The sequence below is a fragment of the Acipenser ruthenus genome, chromosome 13 (assembly GCF_902713425.1).
Source record: "Acipenser ruthenus chromosome 13, fAciRut3.2 maternal haplotype, whole genome shotgun sequence".
Taxonomy (NCBI): domain Eukaryota; kingdom Metazoa; phylum Chordata; class Actinopteri; order Acipenseriformes; family Acipenseridae; genus Acipenser; species Acipenser ruthenus.
In genome coordinates, this window is record NC_081201.1 from 38,994,053 (window position 1) to 39,021,804 (window position 27,752).

At 36.7% G+C, this 27,752-nt stretch overlaps 2 protein-coding genes across 2 annotated transcripts in view; one reads left to right on the top strand and one right to left on the bottom strand.

The window, feature by feature from the left end:
* Positions 1 to 3,697: 3,697 nt before the first annotated feature.
* Positions 3,698 to 23,990, bottom strand: LOC117418572 (coiled-coil domain-containing protein 186-like). Its single transcript, XM_058985362.1, has 16 exons — positions 23,860 to 23,990; positions 20,394 to 21,115; positions 19,081 to 19,207; positions 18,429 to 18,557; positions 17,128 to 17,340; positions 16,448 to 16,567; positions 15,641 to 15,745; positions 14,945 to 15,043; positions 14,670 to 14,756; positions 13,430 to 13,572; positions 12,271 to 12,526; positions 11,870 to 12,059; positions 10,295 to 10,375; positions 8,752 to 8,962; positions 6,919 to 7,138; positions 3,698 to 6,642 (listed from the first exon to the last, which is right to left on the bottom strand). Exons 2-16 carry the CDS (start codon positions 21,092 to 21,094, stop codon positions 6,559 to 6,561), a joined length of 2,766 nt encoding a protein of 921 aa, XP_058841345.1. The 5' UTR covers positions 21,095 to 21,115; positions 23,860 to 23,990; the 3' UTR covers positions 3,698 to 6,558.
* A 148-nt stretch (positions 23,991 to 24,138) lies between these two features.
* The window catches only part of LOC117418592 (tudor domain-containing protein 1-like), a 19,176-nt gene continuing 15,562 nt past the window's right edge, over positions 24,139 to 27,752 (top strand). The window contains exons 1-5 of the mRNA XM_034031773.3: positions 24,139 to 24,658; positions 25,674 to 25,937; positions 26,222 to 26,280; positions 26,845 to 26,992; positions 27,203 to 27,308. Of these exons, the coding sequence (XP_033887664.3) occupies positions 25,712 to 25,937; positions 26,222 to 26,280; positions 26,845 to 26,992; positions 27,203 to 27,308 (539 nt within the window). The 5' untranslated portion in view covers positions 24,139 to 24,658; positions 25,674 to 25,711. The remainder of the gene's footprint in view (positions 24,659 to 25,673; positions 25,938 to 26,221; positions 26,281 to 26,844; positions 26,993 to 27,202; positions 27,309 to 27,752) is intronic.

Below are 27,752 nucleotides of genomic sequence, written 5' to 3' on the forward strand. Positions count from 1 at the left end.
CGTGCATTGAAGAGGGAGGAAGTAAAGTAAAAAACATATCACGGCATGCGAATTTTGTGTGGGCATGTGTACTTTGTGTAGGTAGCTCATCTTGAGCGGTAGCTCAGATTGTCAGCGGCGTTTGTCGCCCATGGAAAGCTTAATTCAGGGCCCGTATTCCCTATTCTTACCAGTAGCCTATACTGCATAATGATACCATGACTTTAAAATAGCGCAACAACTACACTGTATTGTACTACAGCAATCGCAAAAAAAAAAACAAAAACAAAAAAAAACCAGACAGACAGAAATGAACCTTTCCTGCTTTCGGAGTGGCCACGTCTGCAATTATAGTTGAATAATCCCGTTTTCGCAAATGTGGTGCACGATCGATATATGCCCATGTCCAGTCAAACGTCCCTGCGACATTGTTGAAAGTAAAGTTTATTATTATTATTATTATTATTATTATTATTATTATTATTATTATTATTATTATTATTATTATTATTATTTTCATGTACAGGCAGTAAAAGCTGCTCTCCCCTGACGCTACCGTGACAGGCACAGTCAAAGGCAGACGCCAGGCAATAATCTGAGGATGCAGGTCCAGCCTTGTAGATGTAGTCGAGCCTCGCAAGAGGCCGAATACATTGGGTTGCAAACTCGTTTATTTTGATTTGTTTCCAGGTTCATTCAAACCGCAGCCCTACGCGTGTGATACACCTCCATGTATTCCCCTCAGGTTTGCTGCACAGTGACGGCACGCGCAAGCAAACTTTGTTTTGAGTGGGTCGAAATTAGTTCATTTTTAAATGTCTTACAGTTTTTAGCATAAAGTCGTGGGTGATACGATTGCGCGGCACATACTGACGACATACATTTGCGCACGGCTTAAACTCCTACGCGTTGTTTTTTTCTGTTTAGGCTTGTGGCGTACAGATAAAAAGAACGGTAAAATGGCTAATAAGTCATTAATTCTGGTGTAGTTTTTCAATAGCAACCGGGCCACGACAACAGAGGCCCCTTTTGGCTGCCTGGGGCTCTATGCAATTGCATGGGCTGCGTGTGCCTAAAACCGCGACTGTTGCAGATGCTGTTTACCTGGCTGCTCTGTAAATAGAATGCATACAGTTTTATGAGCGCAGTACGAGAAGCGACCATATACAATGTTTGTGGTAAATATAGCTGTCTTGTTTTCGTGTAGATTATTTGTGACGCACGCAATTGAATTTATAACTACACTTGTAATTTGTTGATGCACTGTGATTTTACAGCGGAAGATTCATGGAAACAGTATTTTTGCCCAAAACTCTACCTGTTAGTTTCAAGAATGAACTGATTAAATATGCATTTGCAAAACTCTTTTTATAGGAATAACAAACATACGTTATGGAAAACAGAAAGCCCGTTTTGTTAAACTAAATCAAGTTTGCAAATCACAAAACATTTTCAACGGTTTTACAGAAGATTAGAAGTTTATTATCAGTTTACAAATAACTGTTTAAGGTAAGCAAATGTTAAAAAAAAAAAAAAAAACATTACACTGATTCATAATTTCCCGCTGTGTCTAGCAAAGCAAGTCAAATATACAACTGGAAGGAATAATCTAATACAAAGGGTGATTTCTGAATTAAGCTCACATCACCAATAAGATATGCAAAGAAAAAACACAACAGCGTGTCTCACTGAGCTGATCTGGAAGCTTCAGGTAGGAAGTGAAGTCGTGTTTATCGAGAAGACCTGCAGGGTGTTCATATACTGATTACATGGCTCAAATATAGGAACACTAAAAAACAGGCATGGAGTGTTTGTTATCCAATCAGGTTGCTGTATTTTTACAGAGCGCTCTAAAAGGGCAATTATGCATTGATCATTTCATATACCATACAATACACATCATTCTGACATTACAGACCCTTTATACAAAGACGCGGTGCTCATAAATATCCACCCCCTTAGTAAATATGACCATGGAAACGGCTAGATGTTGGTGCCAGAGCTATAAAAAGATAGAAGGGGGAAGCATTCTATTGTGACAGATCCACAGCGTTCTAAATCAGCATGCCAGCTCTGCAGAAATACTAAGCCTGTATTCACCACAGTTTACTGGATACGTGCTGTGCAAGTCTGCTAAAGACTTAGCTGTTTCTTAGGTATTGCAGTTAAACAGCAAATCTATTTAAGCTGCTAGCTATTGCTTAAATAACATGCAAGCTTGTTGCTAACTAATAAAACAAGCCACATAAAGATCTGAATGCCCTGCGTGTATCGTTGACATACATGTTTGTTCTGTATCTGCTGTCTTCAATCCTATTGAACATCTGCGCTGGGCAGGAGGACACACAGATTATAAACTGCTCCAGCCACTTCAGGTGATTGAGGGAAGAGGGGAACAGCCACACCTTTAAACTAGACACATATAACCACCATATGCATAGGCTCGTGGCAGCTTGGACTCCTCATCAAAACCCAACACAGCACTAGGGTCACATTTTAATTATGGAGCCACTATTCTGACAGTAGCATGTAAAAAGGGACCAAATAACAAATGCTCTTGTATTTCCCCACAGCCTCTCCAGCTGATGAACCTTGAGTCACACATGGTTCTTTTAAAACCACACTAATGGTCTGCTGTAAATGAGATTATTACCTGTGTCAGTTTCCAGGCTGTCTCCTCTCAGAAAATGTGTCCTAGCCTTTTCTATTGCTTCAACAGCAGGGTGGTGCATGGCGTGTCCCTCATATCATCGGTATGGTTCTTTTATGCAGCTCTGCTTTGCACTGTACTTGTTTACAAATCTTCTTGGGGGACTATTATATGTTAAGGTGCAATAATGGACCCCTTTTAATGTACATCTTTGTGTTTGATTTTTTTCCTGTGGGAGTCTGCAGAACCACATATTTGATGTCTGCTAATGGATGCCATTAACACCTCACTGAGATAAGTCTCGATAGCTTCCAAAGGCCTATCTAGCGTTGCCTGACTCTTCAGAGATAACAAGGCTATCGAGGTGGGGGTGACAAGTCATTTCAATGAACTTGGGCTGACCTGTCCTGTTGCTTAAATTTAAATATAATACTGTACATTTGTTGGCTGATTGGAATAAACACTGGACAGAACACCCACACAGATACATTAGTGATTCAGTACAGAGATAATGGGATTGCAACTTGTAACGCTTGGCAACTTGTAACGCTTGCCGTTTCTTAAGACGCACCCCACAGTGATCCTTGATTTCCTTTTTTGCAGTTGCAGTATGCTCCAACTTTTATTAGATATTTTACACCATTATACTGCAATCAATGATGTGACAGATAGATATATAGATAGATAGTAAAATCAGTTATTAAGAGTATTCAAAAGGGTACCTATGACATTTGACAGACACTATAGACAAGCTAAATTGTATTTCACCCAATTTCACACCTGTTTTATCAACAATCATAAAGCATAAAAACATCAATAAATTGATCAACCCTGATAACGTTTAGATGTATTTTTGTTTTGCGGAACAACCAACCACAAAAATAGAAAAATGGTCATCGCCAGTTAATTATTCAGTCTTATCAAGTGATCTGGCCAGCTTGTTTTTAATTATTTTAATTATAACAAGAGTCAAAATCAGATAAACGCTCACGAAAAAAGAATGTCCCTGTACAGAATACTGTATTATTTAAAGCCTTCATTCAGAAGGAGGACACTTTGACAGAAAAAAAGAGTTGTAGATGGTTTATTCACTTTAAGTGCCATATATACATAATATATAGAATCATATATCCTTAAAAACGGTTGACCATTTATACATAAACCTGTATCTTCAAAATCCAAAATTACAATTTCATATTTCAATGACCTAAAATAAAACACATCTTCAAATTTAGAAAGGAAAAAAGGAAAACAGAGACAAATAAGCAGAAACAACCCCGAAACAGACAAGATTAAAAACATACTTAAACAAAAATCACAGAATTAGAGACACAAGAACAGTAGGTGGTAAAGTTCAAATCAAATCCTCATGTTTTTATTTTTTGCCAGTAGTAATGGAATTGTGATTCAAAAAGCCTGTGGAAAGGTTTTAATTTCCCATACAGACTAGACCTAGTTGTGGAGTGCATGTTCTGTGCTCACACAGTATATAAAAAGCAATGTAACCACTGCATGTAAACAAAAACAAACAATAAAACAACTAAAAACTGTTGACTGTAATACAAACTTTAATAACTAAAATGTCCACACATCTTTCTGCGAGAGGTCTTTATCAAGGCCCTTTGTTTTATATTGTAATGTACCCATTCCATTTGTGGAATGATAAACCAATAATAATGTCATGCCACACAACACCAGTTTAGAAATGTATTAAATAGTGGGGAAGTGTGACATTAACAGGATATTGCATTCTTCCTCCTCATGCTAAACAGAGTGGAGTGGATTTGAAAGGAAGGTTAATACCCCCCACACCGCACAGCAGCAGGGGTGGCATGCTTCTTATTATATTACTGGTCCTAATGCGAAATCTAAACCTTTTCCACATCACTCGTTTCCTTATGCAGAAACATCAAAATACATTTTCATTCCTGTGCAAACATACATTTATCACAGTTTCAGTCAGTTTTTTAGTGTAATTAATGGTGCTACTCTACTGGCATGGTATTTGTTTATAAAAAAAAAAAAAAGAATGCATGTTGTGATTGATGTTATTCGTTACCTAACAGGACCAGCTTCATATATACTGTTTTGAATAGAAGTATTTGCATATCACCCATAAAATATATAATTGAATATAGACTAATAAGATTGCAGCAGTCTAATAAAAGAAGCCAAACAGATGTGCAATATTTAAAGATGCCAGGATGTCTGAAGCATGGTGTGCAGCATCATTGAAGAAGCAGGTTTTGGTAGAAATAGTGATGGATACTGTTAGTGGTCAATTTGTCTTGTTGATAAAGACCCTAATAATGGATACTGTTTAATTTTCTGCATGCTACTCTGGAATTCTTAATTACAGCCAGGCGGGTGAATGGGTCTGTAATATCCTAACAAGACTATCACGCTGAATAATGTATTCACCCCTGAGGTATCCGCACTTCATCTCCAGATTATTAGTGTCTTTGTATTTATATTCATCTGAAAGCAATAACATTTTGCATGCTTTAAGGCGCACATTCCAAGTGCACGATTGCACTTTAACCCTATTTACAATTTCCATTCATTCAGCTTCATACTATAGACATTACATTTTGATGTATCCCTTTTAAAATAAACACTTGCATATCTATTATCAAATTTAGACTAGTTCATGAAATACCATTTTTGCTGGAGGAAAATACACACACACACACACACACACACACACACACAGTGCACAAAAGAGCTAGTACAACTCAATACATGGATAGCTTCACTTTTCATTTGAAGGTGAGCTACAATGCCAGACACCTAAAAAGATATAGTAATAATCCGTTCACAGTTTCATACAGGAATACCTCCTACTGCAGTGCAGATCCATAAGCAAGAGTGAACTCTCTACACTACAGGCAGAATCCAGTGAAAATAAAGAGAATACACTATGCAGAGGAAACTGCCTGATAACAAAAACCAAGAAGGGGAATAAAAAAAAAATGAAGATCTCAAATTGTAAAAGAATACTGAGGACTACCTTAGATTTTAAATTGCATTGCAAGTGACAGAAAAAGAAAACAAGATCCAGTCTACGCACACACGCACAGATGTAAGAACAGGGTTACATTCAGAGCTGTTGGAAGTAGAGAAAAGATGCAAGGTTCGTTGTGCGTGTGGATGTGCAATATATTGACTTACAGAAATTCTTCAGCAACAACGTTCAGTGTGGCGATTTGGGCTGCAAATTTATATTTAGTGTTTTTTGTACTTTGCATTTCACTCTATTTCAGTGGCCGATAAAACTTTACCCCAATGCTTCCAAGTATTGTTAGAACATAGTCATGCCCTATTAAAACCAACATGCAATTTGTAGGTTTAATTAATTTTAAAAAACATAAATACAACTGGGCTCTTAGGAGATGCATTTTTTGTGGTGGCTTTCTATCGTTAAATAGTAGTTAAATAAATACAGCTGTTTAAACTCTCACACCGCAGGCTACAAGTTATTTTCTTGTGCTAAAGAGGCGCAAATGTGATTAAAAAAGGAACAGATTTGTTTTTTGAGGATATGTTTTAAAAGCACGATTAAGTGAAATCCAGGAGACAAAGCACTCCGTACACCTGCAGAGAATGATAAAAAAACAAATCTGGTCCAGAAGGACATAGCAGTTTTGTATTCGGTTGACAAAAGGAAACTCTCAAGAGATCTTACTTTTGGTATATTTTAGACTGAGCATTTACAATTATTCAGGATCAGTTTGATCACACACACACACACACACACACACACACACACACACTGTGCATTCATGTTGTCACCTGTTCATAACACTTAAAACAGATATTACAGACTTTCCGATGCAGAGAAAACTAAATAATTGGCTGACTGGTGTTGGACATTGTGGAGCACCTCTTCATTTTATTTACATTCCTTGGTTAGCTGAACATGAACAGATTCATTTCTTCTTTACCCACTTCTCCTGTTGATGCTGGAGTTTTATTAGTCTTTCTATCTCTGATCCAAGGGTCTGAAGACTTTCCTAAAAACAGAAAAAAAGAACAAAAAAAAAAAAAATACAGATTTTTAAAAAATCTTGAATGTCTGTGATTTCAACGTTACCCGACCACATACAGTATAGCGAAAACCAGTCCAACGTTACCCAACCACACAGTATAGCGAAAATCAGTCCAACGTTACCCAACCACATTCAGTATAGCGAAAACCAGTCCAACGTTACCCAACCACATACAGTATAGCGAAAACCAGTCCAACATTACCCAACCACATATAACGATAGTCAAAAACAAGCACTTACCTTCAATGTAATGTTTTTCAGCAGTGTGTCTTCTAACACTGCCTGTAACTTCCTGTTTATTTCCAGAGACAGATCCAGTGTGAGGCCACTGTCTGCTGGATGAGATGTGTAGAGGGAGGCCATGATTCCTCCTCTTCTGCTCAGGTGAGCCTTGTTCAAATCTGAGGCCTCAGTAGACAGTGCGCCAGTCTCCTCCCGTAGAACATAACTCTGGAGAATTCTAAAAAACAGTTCAAAATAATGCATGTCTTTATGGCTTCTTTATTATTCTCTCCCTTCAGTGAAGCACAAGGGTTCCCCACATTCTCCACAAGCACTAAGTAAACAATACTGAGTTTTCCAGAGTGACATTTAAAACATTAAATTCACTTCTTGCAGTTAAAAAAATACAATCCTAATTTGATCTCAGTTTACAACGCTATCACCGGCATCAATAGATCAGTTGTGTATATATAGTTGTATAATGAATAATCAATGCCAGATTACACTTCATTCACCTTTGTTTTTAATGTGTGTGCACCGATAACATTCTCAACAAGATGTATTGGATTACATATCCAATATCCTGATGCATTTAATCACTATTCCAAAGTGTTTATATCTATACAGACGTATTACTTCAAAATTCAATTTAAAAAATGAATCATAAAACAGCTTAACCTTGCATGGTACAGAAAAAGGGTAATTGAACAGATATTAATATATATATTTGGCTCGCAGGAAGTGCTTTCTCAATAAGGTTAGTGTGGGTGGTTGTGCATTATGATTGAAGGAGAAGCATCCTAATCCTTTAATAAATATATAGCGGCTACCCTTTACACCTTTTGTAGATTTTCCTAGTGGAAAAGCTCTTTATTTAGTGTGAGTTGCCAATGTTAAACAAGCGTGCTGACAACACTGCTAACTCCTGCACTTGCTGTCAGCATCCAAGTACAGTATCATGAAACCGCGGCTTCGGTACACAAGGAGATGCTCAGGCATCGTGTTCACTGGTGGGATTATTTTTTATAAGAAGACATTTTCAAGTGGTAACATTTCCATTGACAAAGAATCGACATCAGCAAAATCATCGTACTGTATCTGGAGTGCAAATTCCCCTTGCCTTACTAAATCAGCCTGTAAGAAATTCAATATACCAGGTACTGTGATGTGATGCAATATCAGCAATAGGACTGGATTATCGCCTGAAGTGGTTTCCTGAAAACAGAGCTCCGGTCGGCTGCTTGTTGGCAGTGTGTCTCAAGTAAGTCTCTTTTGCATTGCTGGCAAAGTAACAGTACGTGGTGCAATTTCATCATGTGTCAGGAGACAAACGTTTCTTGAGCATTGCATCGTGTTACCAGACTACAGGCAAAAATGAAAGACAAATGGCTAAAGTATCAAATATAGCGATACAGAAATGTTGCTAAAAGCAGAGCTCCCTTGTCAAGTTACTATCAGCCTGGCTTAACTGTGGAATAACTAATTTCATGAATGACAACATTGTGACATCATATATATTAAAAAACACACACACCCCACCACACAACAATGGAGGGCATTCATGTAGAATAATTTGGGCAACTCAAGCTTCTTTTTATAGCAAAAGGTAATTCAATCAACATGCTTATTAAATCCAGAATAACAATCAAAGCTTGCTTAATACAACATAGTAACTGATGGTTTAGTGTGGCAAGGAATAATCAACAAGGGAACAAGTCCAGTCAATCACAAAACAATTTTATTTGCAATTAGATATAATGAGAACTTCAGAAGTGTGCTGGTACACCTAGTCCTCGGGACCTGGCATTGCTTTAAACACCACTGCCTAAGAGGGCAGGCTGTAAAACTTACTTGGTTTTCTTTCTAATTTCCTCCACCAGCTGTTTGATGTGGTCCTCCATAAACTCAATCTTTTCATTCTTTCGTGCGTGGGCTTTCTGTAACCGCACAATCCTCTCGATCAGAACAGCTTTATCTACTTCAGGGAAGCTGTCCACTGCGACCGATGAGCCTGTGTTTTCTGGGGAGCGATCATCATTACTGCTGCGCGCATTTAGAGAGCCTGAGCATTGCAAGCCAAAAAGAAGCATTACTTAATGCATACAAATTGAAAAGCAATTCAGCATGTCTTTCCACTTTATTAAGTGGTAAACTGGAAACATAGAACAGTAGACAGACCGATACTAGTTTGTGCATAATCGATTTGTATGTATACTCAAACAGGTATTGATAACAATTACTGTACCTTTAATAATGTATAGAATAAAAATTCACACAAACAAGTACCTACTGATGATGATGATGATGATGATATATAGCTAGTAACCTATTCTATCACATTAAGCATTCAAAATTGCAAAGCTTTACAAATCATTAAATTAATACAATTGAGCAAAACTTTTAACACCTGCAGTTAAGGTAATGAAATACTGTAATTAAACGTACCATATACCAAACTTTGAAAATCAAAGAGTACAATTCAGTACAACTTTGACACATTACAGAACTTTAGGAATCATTAAACTTCAAAAACTCAGTAAAATGTTTCTATACCTTGATACCTGCTGTTAAGGCATTGCAATAATGTGCAATTTAAAAGAATAAAATAGAAGTTCTTAGCTGCTCAATAACAGACATGATCACCAGTCCTTACTGACGAAATAGAAGAAAAATCATGAATGAGGCGACTGTTTTAAATTTGCTTAACTGCAACAAGTTAAAACCTGGCATGCTAACGCGTCTATGAACAAAAAATAATTGAAAAAGATGCTTCCTTGTATGCAGTTTTCATAACACAAATAACAAACACATTCCAGTGTAGAACTGAAGGTATATACCGAATGTCTCCTCTGTGTCAGTCAATACGTTTTTCTTTTCGTTTCTCTCTGCCATGTTGAGCAGAGTAGCTGCAGACAGTGGTTGTATCATTAAAGCGAATTTTAAATCTTGTGGTTTTTATTTTAGCGGCAGAGTTGGTTGCCTAGTTACTAAGCGCAGCAGAGTAGCACACAGAACGAAACTAGGGAAAATCATGTGTAAAACAGAATCAGAGTTTCCTTAATATAATCCCGAAATCGAGATTCGGGAGCTGAATTTCCCCATACGGGATTCCCGGGATTGCAACCACTAAATACACCACGCGGAATTCATCATGTGATTACAGGAGCGTTCGGTTGATCAAAGATCGGATAACTGACTCTCTACTGTATTGGAAATCAGATTAAAACTGTCTTTATTGTTGTAGTAGATATGATTGTTGTCTAAATGCTAGAACATTATTTTTAATAACACAAAAATCACTTTCAAATGGAAAGCCAATGTTCTTTACAATTTAAAAGAACAGATTTAAAAGTAAAAACTGGCCTTAAAAGAACATTTCTTATGCGCAATATACCTGATGAGCTAGAACGACTCCCCATGCTGCTGGCTTCTTTGTCATAGTTGCCGTTTTCCATCTGATCAAGTTTTTTTCGTGCTTTAAAAGTTGATGAAAAATACATTAAACAAATTAACAAAATTCATTAACCAAACAAATTACTAGAACACAATTCAATTGGATTTTGTTACTCACAAAAAAGGTATTAACTCATTTTGTTTGACTTATAAATCAACTCATTTTTAAATGGTTTAAAAGAATATATTTACACTCAGCAAAAAAGTCTTAATATTTCACACTTTCTTCCACTTAAATACCATGCTGAAGCATTTTTAAAACAGCATATACTTGACACCAGTACTTAGATGCATTATATGTGCATACATTAAAGCTTCTGTATCTGTGCTTATTTGTCTCCACAGTTTGAGTTCAACAGCATTAATTCAGTGTGACAGGAAAGGGAGTGGGATCATTTACTGACTGACTCAATAAAATGCATCTTGGGTACTGCTTCAGAGACAGCTATTAGGAAGATTCATTTTGTCACTTTTTCTTGTTAAGCTTCTTTTAAGTAAGTCATGTCTCACTGTTTTCAGCAGCTACACTGCAATTGTTCTTGATGCATCTCACTGAGCACCACATGCATGCTAGTAATCTGCAGTATCCCAAGGCAATGCATTGCCAATTCAATGAAATGTAATGAAGAATGTCATTTTTGTAAGGTATTGGTCGAAAGTTGTCTACTTACTGTTTTACCTTAGAATATAGGAGCCTTGCGTAACTAAATTGTCATAAACACACATTTCACACGTGTAAAATGAACTAGAAGATACATTGTGAAGAGAAATTCAAAAAAGATTATTGGAATTTAGAATTTAAGTAAAAAAAAAAGTAAAATAAACCTACAAAAATCTAAAATGTAAATATCTGTCCGAGGGGGTTAGAAATGTCTTTCGTGATCTACTCTAATGAATTTAACAGGTGCACTTCCACAGAAAAAAGCACTCTACCAATAAGCTGAATGCTAACTAGCACACTCTACCTATTCTGTATGCACAATTAAATCTATTTGAGAGATGATGAAGGGGCTTTAGAAACTGAGCCAGAATAAAAAGAAAAAAAAAGGATTTCCATTTGGTTGAATGTATATTCTCCCTGTCTGTGAAGCACTGCAGTTTTCCAGTCTTACAACAAAGAAAACCTTCAACCAGTGAGAACACTTCAGCCATCTCTTTGGCTCTGCCTCAGTTTAGTACATGGACATGTTTCTATTTATCTTACGAGCTACACACTTTCTAGCCTTCAATATTAACCCAAATTAAAATATCAAATTAGATATACTCCTTTTAAAAAAAATAGTAACGCTTTAAAAAAAATTGAAAAAAATGATAAAATATTATGTTGGGAAATGCGCGTTGTCCCCAAATCACAGATTTATGTCAACACACTGTATTGCAAGTTACTGGCCTATAGAAAAATCCCTTTTTTGATACTGCTTTTTGTTGTCTGAATGCTTTATGAATAATAATAATAATAATAATAATAATAATAATAATAATAATAATAATAATAATAATAATAATAGACTCTCACCTAGCAGGAGTTGTTTAGTAAGGTCCTTTAGATTTGCCATCTGCTTTCGTTTCTGCGTAGCGAGCTCATCGTTCAGTTCTTCGATACTAGTTTTAAGTCCAGCCATTTCTTTGCTCTGTGATGTTAGCTCACTTCGAAGAGTCTGGACTTCCTCCTGCCTCAACTGTTCTTCTTTCTGTAATCTATTTGTCTGCATTTAAAAAAGAAAACATATATATCATAAAATACAGTACTTGAACATGTATTTGGCAAAAAAGAATAGACCAATATAAAACTGCAGCCAGCCCAAACCCTTCTAGCAGTACCAGTAACAATCAAACCACACTTTTAGCCAAATACAATAGATTATAATATGACCCTCCTTAACAACAGCACTTAGACAGGCTTGGGTATGAACTCACCAGCTCAGCATTGCTGTGGCCCTTCTCTTCTAACTGGGTCTCCAGCTCCCGCTCTCTGAAGGTCAGCTGATCCCGCTGAATCTGCAGCGTGTTGGCTTCAGACTGCAGCTGAGCGTTCTTGCTGGTCAGTTTCTCTGTGAAGCCCAGCAGTTCAGACTCTCTTATTCGACTCCCTTCCACGTCTTTCTGTAGGTCTGTGATCAGAGATTCCAGGTTCTTCATCTCCCCTTTCAAGGATTCAATGCACTGCTCGTCTCTGTAACAAAATAATAAAATACATTACAATTATAATTATGGCAGAGCCGGCATTAGATTACTGGGGTATATTCAATTGATTTGAACAGTGGGGGGCCTTAACACTGCCATCATTTGAATCATTAAAAGGGGACTTTGATAAAACCAACATTTCTATTCGTGTACATGGGTCTCCTGTTCATTTGTGTTATTAAAAGCAAGTACAATTACAGGTTTGGTTCTGGTTTAATATGTAGCTACTGTACTAATGTTTCTATTGCATGGACTAATCATATTTAAATACACTGTGCAGGTGCCTTTCAGCAAACCTTTCAACTCATCTAACAAAGCGTGAACAAACGTGCAAAATGTGATTCAGAACTAGACCGTGATGTCAAACCAGCCTGTATTAATATCATTTGTTAAGCTGTCAATCTACAGAATATTATTATACAGTGCTGTCTGTTAATGTTACGTGGTCCACAGAAGGCTGTGTGGTCCAGTGGTTAAAGCTGTGTGCTTTAATGAAATTGGACACCTGGACAATAAAAAAAAAAAAAAAATGAAATACAATAAATCTGTTTTTTACAGTCAACCTGCAGCAAAACATGTTGGTCCCCTTGCAGACCACTTTTTAAAATTTTACTAGGCATGAAGTGATGAATCAGTTAATTGAGTTCAGACACAGCATTTTGCATGGCTTTTATTAAAGCTGCTAGGAAAACATGAAAATGCATCACGCCAATGATAATCCATTGTCATTATAAAAAATAAAATAAAAAAGCACACTAGCTTTATAAAGGTGATATCGAATATATTGCTGTGAACAACAATTGAATTCAAATTCTATTTTTTTATTTTTTTGTTTAGTTTCAAAATCATTTTTGTAACCCAATACACTTTTTATAACCTCCTACAACCTTACCTTTGATGCTGGTCTTCCAATCTCTGTATAACTTTAACTCGATCCAGTAGCTTCTGAAGTTCAGATTTCTGTCTATTGATTATCTCTCTGTATTTTGATAATTCATCCTCTGTTCTTAACCTTTCATCCTCCAGGCACTTCACCTATAAGACAGAGAAACTAATTCAGGAAACTGACAAAAGGCCAAATAAGGGCTGATAAAGAGGCAATCCACTCCAAACATGTGAAAGAAAACATTTTACTCTACCAGGAAAAGCAAAGGTTTTTTTTTTTTTAAACAGCAATTTCAGGGGGAGCAAAATATTATTCTATGTAATTTCCCATTTTAAAACATTTAATTATTTTCATTGTACATTCCCTTTTGTACCAAAAAAACTGTTACAAACTGTTCCGAACCATAATGATCTTTTCCCACAGTGGACGCGTTGCCTCAGAGCAGCAGTACTTATAAGAACAGGCATCTTTGAGCACACATGAATGCAAAACATTCTCTCATGGGAACCATCCGTGACACTACATTCCGTTTACTAAACTTAAAGACAATTACCACTACTAATATTAACACTTTTTATAATACAGTTTCAATGTAATGGTAGAACGCAAATGCTATTTTATTCAATCAACATGTCTCAGAGTAATAATGGAAAAAGAAAAAGAAAAAAAAAAATGCATGACATCTGGCTGTTTGATTTACTTTCTTATTTTACCATCCATACATTTTTGAGCACAATACACTAATGACACTGACTCATCATACAGTAGAACAACAAACTTTATAATTATAGTGACACCAACAATGAGCAATGACATTCAGTCCCATACTGCACCCAGCCCTTATTACATGCACAGCATGCTCTGGTATATAGTTACCTCAGAAAGGGACTTGCGTATTGTACGATACCTTAATTCCCTATTAAAGTGGTTGTCAAGAAGTCAGCATTTCTACAGATTAGTGACAAGGCAAAACTGCTTAAAACATCAAATGGTAAGATTTGTGTCAATGTCCTAGGAACTGATTTCCCCTTAGAGACTCACTACAACATGAGCCAGAAGTTTGTATACTAAGATCCTAGGACTGCGAGAAGGAGGACAAACAGACTTTCAGCCGATGTCTGATGGAGTTTGTCTGCATCAACAGAACTTGATTGTTCAAAGGAACCCCACTTTATATCTTAATTCTCTTGTGTGTCTGAACTCTTTTTGAAGTTTGTGTAAGACTGCAGTTCTCTGGGAGGCTCACCTTAGTTCTCAAAGTATGCAGCTCATCCATCCCCTCTTTAAAGGTTCTCTTCAGCTCATCGAGCTCTTTTGTTTTAACGTGGTGTATCTAGACACATAAGAAAAGCCAGGAATTAAACCATTTAAAACTTTATCTGCTAGCCTTTAATACAAAATAATGCCCTGATTGCTCTATTACTGATTTCTCTTTTGGATTCCTCTAAAAGACATACAGCAGACACTTCAAAGACACACATGCAAACCACATGTGACACAGTGTAGCGACATATTATTTACCTCTAACTGGTCTGTTCTTTCCTGCTTTTGCTTCTCCAGCTCTTCCTTGGTCTCTCGAAGCTTTGCATCAAGCTCATTAGATTTAATTTCTTCAGATTCCTGGCAGAATGATAATAATAATCAATGGAAATTCACAGGGGTTTAAGCAGATTAAAACATCTCAGTCATAAAAACTCATTACACATGGATGTATACCCATTTACTGAATTCAACAACATGGCAATTAATGGGCATTTACAACTGTGTATTTTTATACCGAGATCTCCAGTGGGGGATGTCATAGAAATGGTTTTAACACCTCTAAGATGATTTGCACATCCTTTTGCTATTTTCCATTTTTGCACGTTTTCGATTGTATTGCTAGGTCCAAAAAAAGGTATTACAGCAGAAGATAAAATTGAAACACAGATTCTGAGAAAAGCTGAAGCTGATCTACACTGCCACCTGGTGGCTCATCATCAACACCCTAATTTATAACCACAGTTCACAATGCTATACAAACACCAGTACAATACATACATCCTCCCTAAACGTAGTAACAGTGAAGTTTTTCTGGGACCCATTTGTACAGATTATCTTTTAAAACAAGAAGTTGTTGCAGACATAGCCCCACTATTGCTGTAACTGTGTAAAATAATTTATGTTTCTAAAATAGCCTGAAAAGTTATCATCCTTTGTTTTCTGGGCAGTACTAACCTGATATGTTTTAATCATCTCCTGGCAATTTTTCCTTATCTGTTCAGCCTCTTCTTTAGCTTGAGTTAGTTTGCTGGTAGTATCTCGGAGTCTTTCCTTGGTTTCCTTCAGTAGAGTAAAAAAAAAATGTCATGTGCCCAAGGAGTAAATCAGAATCATACCTCTTTTTGCACAAGCCACTTGACCATGGCATTTCAATCTGCTTTCTCTGCCAAAAAAATCTGAACCTCGCACCATGTGGTATCATCACCCCCTCCCCTCCCCTTCCTGTCGCCCCCAAATAAAAAGTCCTTTATTGCTATTGCATGTACTGTGTCCTAGGTTTGGTTTGGAAATGTAATTGTTTAATTTAAATCGTTTTTCATATAACCATTTACCTGCACACACTAAAGCTTCTGTTTTCCTCACATGAAAAACTGCATCACTATATGCACTGGGTGGTAGATTCAAATCATTAAAACCAGCAATATTTCCCTGTTATATGGTATTCAGACAAACTGCAACATATGATAGGAGGATCACTGCAAAACATGCATGAACACTCTATACTCCCTTGATTTAACACAAGACATATACATCGCAGCTGGGAAGTTTGACTAGATGCTTCCATAGAAGACGGAAATTATGTGGGTGCTATAATTTCTTTACTGAATTTGCCCCTAGGAGGGTTTCCTGATCCTAGGGAAGTAGGATATTCATTGTCCCTTATTGGTCCCCTATGCCTTTGGATTCCAAAGAATACATTTTAAGAATAACATCAATTAAATACATCCCTACGTGTGTTCAGGATGCGTTATCAGTACTAACCTTGTGTGCATCTGATTCGGTTTTTAACTTGTTTTGGGCCCATTTCACCTTGATCACGTGGGAGTTGACTTCTTCTTTTAATTTTTCAATCTCCCGGCTCAGTCTGGCAGCTTCTCCTTCCTATAAAGTTAAGAGCATCAGCTATATTGTCTCCTATAGCGTTAAGGTCTTGGCTATGCATGGTAATAAACCAAAGGATTTCTACTTTAACAGAACTGAATTATCCGTGTACCATTCGTTCTAAATAATTTTGTGATCCCTAACTTGAATGGCTGCTAATTATGCAAAGGTCCTGTACACTACACGCAGTAACTGTTTTCCCATAACTAAAATGTATAGCATGTAGTTTATAGTAAACAGATGTGGATATAAAAGGATTTATATCCGCTGTGACATGACCTAGATTATAATAGTCCCAGAAGTATGTTTTAACCATACCTTCATAAGCAGTTCTCACAATATTTTATTAAACTGTTCACTATATGTACGGGCAACTCCATTATATACCAAATCACCAGACATATTAATCTTAATATATAACATATCCATAGCTAAGGCCCTGCCCAAGTCAGTTTACCAGCTATACCGCGGATGGAGGTTTTACTTTGAGTTAAGTGACATTTTTCAGGAAACAGTTGAGTAAACCTCAAGCAGACACAAGTTTAAAATGAATAAATAACCTTTGTCTCATAGAACTGCTGCAGTCTCCCCTTCTCTTGAGCGAGCTGCTTGGCTCTGTTGGAGTGTTTCTCCATTTCTTTGTTTGCTTCTCGAAGCTTCTTCTCAAGCCCTTCCTTCTCTCTCCGAAGGTCGAGAGCCTCCTTCTCTCCCCGGACATACTTCATCACCATGGACTCTTTCTCCTGACGCGCCTCCTCACACTTCCTGTGAGCCTGGAAGCAAACAAACATACTGTACAATACACTTTTCAGGGCTCCGCTTTTATTTTTAAATGTTCCCATTTAATTTGTATTCATACAATAAAACATCAAGACCAGCAGCTAGCACACTCGTCCAAATCAAACTGTTCTGATAAATGGTGTGGACAGACATTTAACAGAAAACTGAAAGATGTAGCACAATGAGAACATGCATTTTCTCTCTCTCTCTCATAAAGAATAAATAAATATAAGCCTTTCAACTAATTTCAACCCAGATGAGACAGCAAGGTCTGCAGAATATGTTCAGTAAATGCTTTAATAAAAAAATAATAATAATAAATCATTTTTTAAAAAGTGTAAGATTACACCAAGAAATGAGTTCCCTTTTCCTTTACTCTGGTGCACCAGCTAGACAATGGGTACTATCATTATTATAAGCAATTTCATTTAGCTCAATTCCTTCATTTCACCGCTTTAACAAAACAGAGCAATGGATGCTTTTGCTGCCTAAAGCTGGACATATGCAAATACAGTTAACATGAACACATGAAGACAAACAAAAAAAGTTCAGGTATTTTTAGGCCCAGTGTAAAAGGTGAATTTTCTCCTTCAATGATTTTTATCAAGTGAGAATTCATTTTAAATTCCAGGTAAAGGCAATGTACTAGGATAAACACTTGGTTGGGTTTATTTCCTTGTGCACTAAACCAGTCCTAAAGCAATTACCTGAATCATAGAGTTTCACACCTAGAGTCTCATGTACATTTGTAAACTTTGATAAAGAGGTTTCATTGTGGTGCCCTTTGTAACACAATAAAATAATAAACAGGTTTGAGGAAATTGAACCAAAGTAACAAGCATGTTAGTTTCTGAAAGAAATTTGTTTTTGCATGTTACATTTCATTTTTATGCATGTTATGTAATCATTTGTTGTTTTATTATACAAGTTGGATCTCTACTTTAATGTATCTTTCAATAGAAATTATAGAAATCACTGTCTTTGCAGTTTTTTTTAAACTGCCCAAATACTTTTGTCTAGGACTATATATACCCTAACTCTGAGCTCTAGGACATGGACAGCTGCAGTTTTGTATACTTACTTGGTCTAGTCTGAAGGCCATCTCTCTTTGTACCTGATGAATTGCATTCTTGGCAGCTGCATCTTGGGAAACCAGTTTGTCCTTTGAAGATTTCAGTTCCTTTGTGAGCTCCTCCACTCTAGCCTCTATCTGTAAAGAAAAAAGTATAGCATATAGTTCCATGCGAAAATATATATAAGATACTGTGCTCTCCCTTTATAATGTACGTAAGAAACGGTGCCATTTGTATTGCTCCTTATAACGAGAGTACAAGGGCTAGCGTAATAGCATTGGAGGCTATTGGGAGCCATTTCCATACTGTCTTATAACCTGTTCCACAGTATAAAGGGATGCTTAATAAGGAGGAAGCACTGTAAAGCAAGATTTTCCTGACTACACAATTTGCATTTACTGCATGTCTGCTGTTTGTTTTATTTTTTTTCTCCAGCCTTGTGAAAGGCATTGCTAGGCATGATGGAATATGAAATATACGTGCAGTGGATTAGCTGGTGGGTTTGATGTGTATGTTTTAAGATTACCATATATACCGATTTACAACATGACTAAGCTGCAATACCTGCGTGCTTTTTATTTTGTTAATAAACAACTGGCTCACTAAATACGTTTTAAGAATCTATGTATTGTCTGTTTAAATAATTACAAACTAATTTACCTTTTTAATGGAACCAATGTGCTGTTTTTCAGTCTCAAAGCGCTTTTTCAACTCTTCTTTCATGTTGTCTTTTTCTGAACAGATTGCTAAAATAAGCTCCTGGTGCTTTTTATTGTCATCTAGCAACCTGCAACAGAAATAGACTAGTGTAAACAGTAATATAATATAGGCTGTCCCAAAGTCAGGTATCATAGGCGTAATTGTCAAGATCCGCGGTCTCTCAATTTCACATTTTCAGGTGTGAAATGTCTTTATACAGACGAACAAATTCAGATTAAAGCATTTGTTAAATTAATTAGCCTGGCACGTAGAAAGAAATTCATTTTCCTGGCCTCTGAAAAGGCCTTACATTCAAATAAATGTATTATACTTTGTGATCGTTTTAAGCTTTGTACATATTTGACTAGATCTGAGGGCACAGAGCCATAACTTGTAAATAAGAACATTTAGTTACACCACAAATGAGTGGTTTTAGAAATATTTTTCTACTGAAGAAGAGGGCAGCAGTGTGGAGTAGTGGTTAGGGCTCTGGACTCTTGACCGGAGGGTTGTGGGTTCAGTCCCCAGTGGGGGACACTGCTGCTGTACCCTTGAGCAAAGTACTTTACCTAGATTGCTCCACCAAAAACCCAACTGTATAAATGGGTAATTGTATGTAAAAAAATAATGTAATTGTATGTAAAAATAATGTGATATCTTGTAACAACTGTAAGTCGCCCTGGATAAGGGCGTCTGCTAAGAAGTAAATAATAATAATAATAATAATAATAATAATAATAATAATAATAGTTTCGGTAAAATGTTATCCTGTAAAAAAGGTGATCCCTCACATTAACTTATTTTGCTTCATGACACAATATATAACAACCTTCTGCTGCAAGTAGTAGCAAACACCTGCCTTTTTGACTACGAAGGTTGGCAAGAAGGTTTCAAGAGGAAAAAGCTTACATTCCTAATGTGTGAATAAATGTATTGCATATGTAAAAAAATTAGAGGAAATGATGCAAAACTATTGAGGAATGTACAGTAGTAAACAGATGCCACATTACACTATAGAATTGTACATTACATTAGTTAGTGTACACCTTGTTCAAAGCAGCATTAAAAAAAGAAAAACAACATTTGCCCGTACATTTGCACAGGTTTTCTGTTTTGCAGCTAATTAAAGGTTTTGCAACAAGTACAGAAGGTATTTACTGTACAGTATGCAAATGATATTCTCAACATAGTTATTGAAATGTATGTACAGTATATCTATAACAAAAATGTATAACAAGTGCACACAACTTCAGACTGTAACTTCAACCACTTACCTTCTGATTGTCTTTTCTTGTTGCAAGTATTTATTCTGTACACATTTGTCAAACATAACTAGAGATTCTTGATTCGTTTTTATCCCATTAGGAAAAGTACATTCAGTTGTAAGCTGACAAGAAAGCAATTCGGATTCAATTTCATCTAACAAAGACTCTTTTGATAATGAACGCTGGATTTCAGAAATAAGCTTCTTGCTGAAGTCTGTGTCATAAGGACTTGTTGAGTTAAAGTTCTCAGAAGTCTGTGATACTGGCTCTACATTGTTTATGGCGTCATCTTCTTCCAGCAATTGTGTTGCAGACTGTCTTGTAGACCCAATGGAAGTTTCCACCTTTGCAATTCCATCCCCACCAGCCAAGTTGTCCACGAATGGGGCCTCCTCCTCCTGAGCAGAATCTGGGTAACACAGTTCTCCACTTCCACCATGATCTGGTGTGAAGACCTGATCTTCCACGGCACAGCTTTCTGTGCAATCTGCAAGGCAAGGCTCTGTAACAGGACTGTCAGCCTTGTCCACTGGACAGTCCTCTTGGGGGTCAGTACAAGTGCTTTCAGCTCTGCTAGTTTCTTCTGAATCCTCAGGAGTCTTTCTGCTCACAGTACTGTCACAGTTGGGTGTTCCTGAACTCTCCTGGTTAGTTTTTGGCAGCTCCTCACTGGCGGTCATGTCCTGTGCTTCTGGTGGAGTCTGATCCATCCTTTCCCTTTTACTTACAGCCTGTACAGAAACAAAAACCAAGAACAAAAAAAACAATGTTGTGTTTTGTAAAGAAGTAGGTGGTTTCTTTTTTTAGCTTATAAGAGTGATGAGTGTCTTTAAAAATGACCCCCCTATACTGTATCTGTAAACCACACTTACTGTACATTTTTGAATGGTGAACATACCATAGGTCATATGATACTGATTCTATATTTACAGCACATTGTGTTTTAGTGTTCGCCCCTGGGTGAGAGGTGTAGGGGGCATATACTACACTCAACACACCACAAACAATTGAACATTATATATATATATATATATATATATATATATATATATATATATTCATAAGACTACAACAAAAGCAGCCACTTTTCAATTGTTGAGTACATTCCAGCAGGTTAGGTGTGGCATGATTCAGTTCAATTGTTTGGCTATACTGTATAACAGTGATAAATATTCCAAATAGGCAGGGAAACAGGGCAGGGAGCTAGGGAAGAAAGAAAAAAAAAGAGGTGGGAAGTCCTTCTATTCTAACCAATAAAGAAAACTCATGGTATTGGCAAACACATTCTTAAACTCATCAAGAACAGAGGAAGGAATGTGCCCAGCCCATAGCACTGTACAGTGGAATGTTAAGGTGAGGCTCTCATTGAAGCCTCACCTTACTAATTCCTATATACTGTTTGAGCCTGATAACACATGCCTGTATGTCTAATGCCTAGACATTATTAAGGTTACTAATGCTGATCCCCCTCCAGACATTTCATTTTGTACAGCAGTACAGTAGCTACTGTACTGTAACACTGTGTTACTCTCATGGCTCACTATATAGGGAAGGGAATGTGATAATTATAGAATATTCCTCTTCAGCATATCAATTTATTTGTTTATGTACATTGAGAAGACAGGACTTGTTTCAGACCCCACTTGTGTAATTATCCCCCTCGGTCACAACTTTTCATTTACATTTTTAGAAATGTGAACTCTATGGAGTTGGAGAAGTTGTCCTGCCAAAATTATGCATTATAATATATATATATATATATATATATATATATATATATATATATATATATATATATATATATATAGATAGATATAGATAGATAGGAAACTTAATATGGTACAATTATGTAAACAGTGACTGAAGACCATGAAAAAACCATGGCTATCATTTTCAACAGATCCCTCTAAGAAACATGCAACATACTGAGAATGAAGCACATTTATAAAATATATATTATATAATGCCATTTTTCCATCAGCACTGGGAGTATGCTGAAAGTGATCTAGTATCAGCCCTGCTGGTCTCCATCAGAAACAGTTTGAGATGAAATGATTGTGGGCTGGCAGAACTCATCTCTCCAACTCACAGGGATGGTGTTACTAATGCACGTTTACTTCAAAAGGACTCCAGGTGGGTTTTAAATTTTGGACTGCTAAAAAAAAACATGTGTTGTGTGATACAGTAAATAACAACATCCCTCACGAAGCTGCAGATCATGTACAGTATAGTTCAATTGTTTTTAAAATACCACAGAAACATTTGTGTAAAATACCACAAAACTTTGCAACCAAGTAGTCTTCAGATACGTACTACTGCAAGCACTGGACTTTGAGCTGTGACATCATCCTGAGGCCTTGCTTACAGGGCTTACATTAAAATTACAAAACATTGAAATGCAGCGGGCCATTGGGTTTAAACCCAGGAAATTAAAGAACAAAATTGTCTCATTTACCAAGGATCTCTCTAGCGTATCTTTGCTGTGCTTTCAGAAACCTGGATTCAACAAAAAGTGATAGGGTACTACCATATATATATATACACACATACAAGCAATGCCAGTTGAGTCGTTACCAAGGTGACGAAGCGACCACACAGTGAAACAGGAACATCCCAGGTCCAGTCCACTTCTGCGTTTTACAGCAACGTGTTTAATTTAACCAATTACCTAATATGTTCAATTAATTTATAAACGCACTGTATTTGTTCCTATCAATGTGTTATACTCACATCAAATCTAACTTCTTGTAGCCATTTGTGCCAAAAAAAAAAAAAAAAACTACTAAAGGTTCTGTACAAACTTTGAACATTAAAGCGTTTTTATAACCGCAATTTTGTATATGTAGCTAACTCTTTATTTGGAGATGTAATATAAAACAAAGACACGTTTAAATCGACCTGCATCAAAACTACCCTGGGTCCTGTCTGTACTTACCACACAGGTGTTTTGTAAATCATATGCGTTACCCATTCACTTTTATTCAGTACATGATTATTTAGATTCATCGTTGTTGATATGTTGATCTTAGTATTTCCTCTGTACAGCCTGTCTACTGTACTGAACGGCAGGTAGAGAGATAGTCTAACACAGGCATCAATCAAGTGACCATCCCCTTTTTGACTTTACTCTGTTTGTACAGCACTGGTAGTACAAAAATAAATATTACAGTACAAAGTTAAACCCTCGTAGATTTCTTCACAATTTTGAGCATGGAGTAATACTGCAAGGACTTGCACCTACAGAAACAGATCAACACAAGACTGTGTGAAACTCCCAATAAAACAGAAGGGAAATGCGTGTAATGTATTGTCCATATTGACTTCCTTTTCCATAGACTTCAAGTGATTATAAGAGACCGGTAATTGAAACCTCGCACATATATGAAATGGGTTTCAAGCCAGATTCACATTTTAAGATAAAAACAGCTTCATGCATACACACAGGATATAACATAATAAAGAAGGACGCACACACCTTCCGCACAGTGTCATCAAACTGAGAAGCCAGCAGTGTTTTCTTTTTCTTTTTCCCCACAAACGATACATCGAATGGTACAGCATTTTGCACAACACACAAATTAAATAACAAGCCTTCACAAGCAAAATGTCACTGAAGCTCACCTGGGTATTGTCCCTTCTTTATGTGATTTTGTTAATAATTCAAATTCAGAGGGTCATTTTTTTTTTTTAATCTACCGAACCACTCGTACGTGACACATCAACAAAGATGGCCACCGTAGTGGAAGCAGCTGCTGGTTATTCGGCCTATAGGAACGCAGCGTTCAGATGATGTCATACAGCACATTCTTAAAGGGGAAGGCAGCAATATCGTATATTGAGGTCACCTGCACACCTGCAGGCGCTTGCTACGAGTATATAGGATTTAAATTTTAATGACGGTATCATGTGACACCTGACTAGTTGACCTCATAAGGTAAAGCTTTCTCGTTTTTAGCACAAACCAATATGTTTAGTCCATCCAAATATTGTATTTATTTACAAAGGGTTTGTGTAACGGTACAGTATATTAATAATCTGTATTTAATTGCATTTTTTCACAGATCCCTATTAGCACTAATCTTCTACTACAGTAGTACCTAATGCGATTGTAGGAAAATGTGTTAGTTACAAAACGTAAAAAGCATTAAATAAGCAACCACAAAATTAATTTCAAATGTTCACGTGTGGGTTCATTGAAACGCGCATGTGCAAAAAGAGAAGGTGGTAAATATACTGCAGAAAACGAGGCACGCGCGCGTGAAAGCTGAATTCAGGTATGTGAAGAAATAATTGCACGTAAAATTTTTTAATCATTTTTTTTATTGTTATCTTTTATGTAAAACGTGTAAGCACGTTGCTTTGAACGGAATCTCCTCGTTCCGTGAATTGTGTTGCATTACTCGTAAACAACAAATTATAGTTTTTGTTAGAACAGAACGTATTTATTAATATTATTGTACTGTCTCACAACAAAAAAAAAGTTGTTGTAAAGTCAAGCGTGCATATTAAAAATTGCATGTAATTTAGCAAGAAGATAATGACAGCTGAACTGTCATTAAACTGACAACCAAAGCCACATTGTTAAGAAATACACGAGGCCTTGACCCCTGAAATGTTTGAACCAGCACCTTGCGCTCGGGCGGGATTATAGTACATTTGCAAGACTCGTGTTGAGAAGTTAAATTGTAATGATACACTGATGCAGATTTAAAAAAAAAAAAAAACTGTGGTTATAGGGTTTGTGAGTTTGAGGTTGGAAATCAGAGACTATCGCGTATGCTAGCTACACGCAAACATGTACAAAAATATTGTGTTATTCTAGCTGTCAATTGGGCAATTTTCATTAAACCGACAGGTTTCTCCAGTACATAGACTATTCTATGCAATGCAGATGTAATACTTGGGGGTTACAGTAGCTAAAATATCCATTTCAGTGGCATTATCTCCTTGTTATCTATGATTATAATAACATGGATACACCACCTCTGTCATAGCTAAAAATACGTTATTCAGTTTACCATGGTATGCCTTTAACGATAACTGGTAGTATATGGTATATACACCAATTCTTAACACTCAAACATTTCTGCCATTGAATGTCCTTGGCAAGTTTCATAAGAATTGGATAAGCGATGTTAATACATTGCAACCCACTCATTTTGTGTCCGATGTCTAACACGGAGCACTTCGTCACCTTGAACGTTGTCCTGCAATGCTGCTGGGGATGGGGGAGTGTAGATTAGAATGGTTTAAAGCAATTGAAAATGCTTTGAGTTTTTTTTTTTTCAGGCTGTGTTGTATAGAGTTTTGCTTTCTTCCCATGAAAGATGGCAGAGAGTAGATTTGGCCCTATCATTTCCCAGTCTGCGGGGCGTCCAAACATGCCGCTGAGGAAGCCGGCGCCCAACCCTAACTTAAAACCAAGTAGGTCTGAGATGGGAAGCGAGACTGCATTGTTTGCAAAAAAGAACTTCGGCTTTTGCCAGGTATCTGAAGAGTTTTTGGCAAAAACTGGCAGTCCATCAAGAGATGTCTCTGGAGATGCAAAGAACGGTTGGTTTGCTGTAACCCCACTTACTTTAAAAGTTTAGTAATGTTCAAACAAAGTACAACACATGCTTTTGCAGTACACCAGACACGTGCTGACAGTCAAAAACATATTGCGGTGTAACAAAAATTATAAACAAATCAGTGTTCTTACCATGGTCTTAATAACAATACAGTCCTGCTAACCTTTCTATTGTAGGTGTTTTTGTTCTTTAATTGCATTTTATATGCAGATCCTTCTGAGAATGCTGCATAGGAAAAGTTGTTGCATTCGTTTTCATTTTTTCTAGTGAATAGATTGGAAACTAATAAAAGTGGACGTGGCTCATCATCATCCACTGAAGATGCTGTAAGTAAACTGAAATTCTGGATTCATGATGTTAGAACTGGGCTTTGTGAAGGTTTACCCGCTATTATTATTATTATTATTATTATTATTATTATTATTATTGTTATTAATTGCTGTATACAACATTTTGTAGTTCATGTTTCCAAGGCTTTGTAAATGAGTACACTTCTGCACTAAACTGTATGAATTACACTGCATTGTGCCAAATTCACTAAAAAGCAGAATCTAGGGGTCAATTCACACAAATCAAAAGTAAAAGCAATATTTGGAAATTGCTAAAATAGTGCTTCGATTTATCAGGCAATACAGAAAGTATTTTAATAAATTGTTCAGGTCACAAGAGTGCAATTCCGTAACATACTGACTGAATTTAGTGGGTGATGCTCAGGTTTAAGTTGAAGTGTTGAGTGAACGGCCGTATTTATACGTTGTGTTACTGTTCGTTTAAACGGAAGTTTTAGGTTTTTAAACTTGGTGCCCAAATATACTGTGCAGTGTGTAAAATATTAAATGCAGGTAACTTAGGAAGAGCATGAATCACAATTTTGATTTTGTTTTTGTCAGGGGCTGAGTTGTGAATTCAAGCTGAATGCCAATAAAGAGCAGCTTTCTAGTGCCTCAGAAAGTTTGTTGTCCGCTCACAGCATGATGCAGCTTCAGTCTTTGTCCTCTCTGAAGACTGTTAGTTTTTGTCATTTTTGTGGTCTGAAAGGTAAGTTACTTTGGTTTAATTTGGGGGGGGGGGGGACATCCAGGTATACAATCCTGTGATTCAGGTATTAGCAATGCAGGCAGATCAGTGGCTAAGTGCTACATTGAGTAGGAACAGCAATTTGTAATAGAGTAGAACTGACAGTGTCATTTTACAAGGCTGGATAGACCCCCTGTTTTTCTGAGTCATTAAGGCTTTCTTCTGTTTCAGGGCCTTTAAGGTGCACACAGTGTAAAAAGACAAACTACTGCTCAGTGAGCTGCCAGAAGGAGGACTGGCCAGCACACAGACATGTGTGCAAGCAAAGATGTCAGAGGTAGTTTTGAAGTTCACTATCTTGTGAGTTTTAAATGTATAAAACATTGTATGCATATGAATTTGCCGTTCTCAACACATAATGCTTGATTTATATAGAAATTAAATCAACGTTCTCCAGCTGAAGGATTTGTTTAATATTGTCCTGTTATGCATTTACGTGTTGCTGCTTCAGTAATACTAAACCTATATTAACAGCTTCGATTTATATATAGCGCCTTACATCTCAAGGCGCTTTACACAGTTAAAAAAAAAAAAATACAGTTTCTAAAAGAGAAATAAACAAACCAATCATAAAATCAGGACATAAACACAAAAACGCCCTTCCCTTCATTTCTAAAACATTATGGGATGTTTCTTGCAGTATGCTGAGATGTGTTTGAATAAAACAGCTACTGGAATAAAAGGAGCAAAATGTAATCCGATCTGCAATTCAATGCTCTGT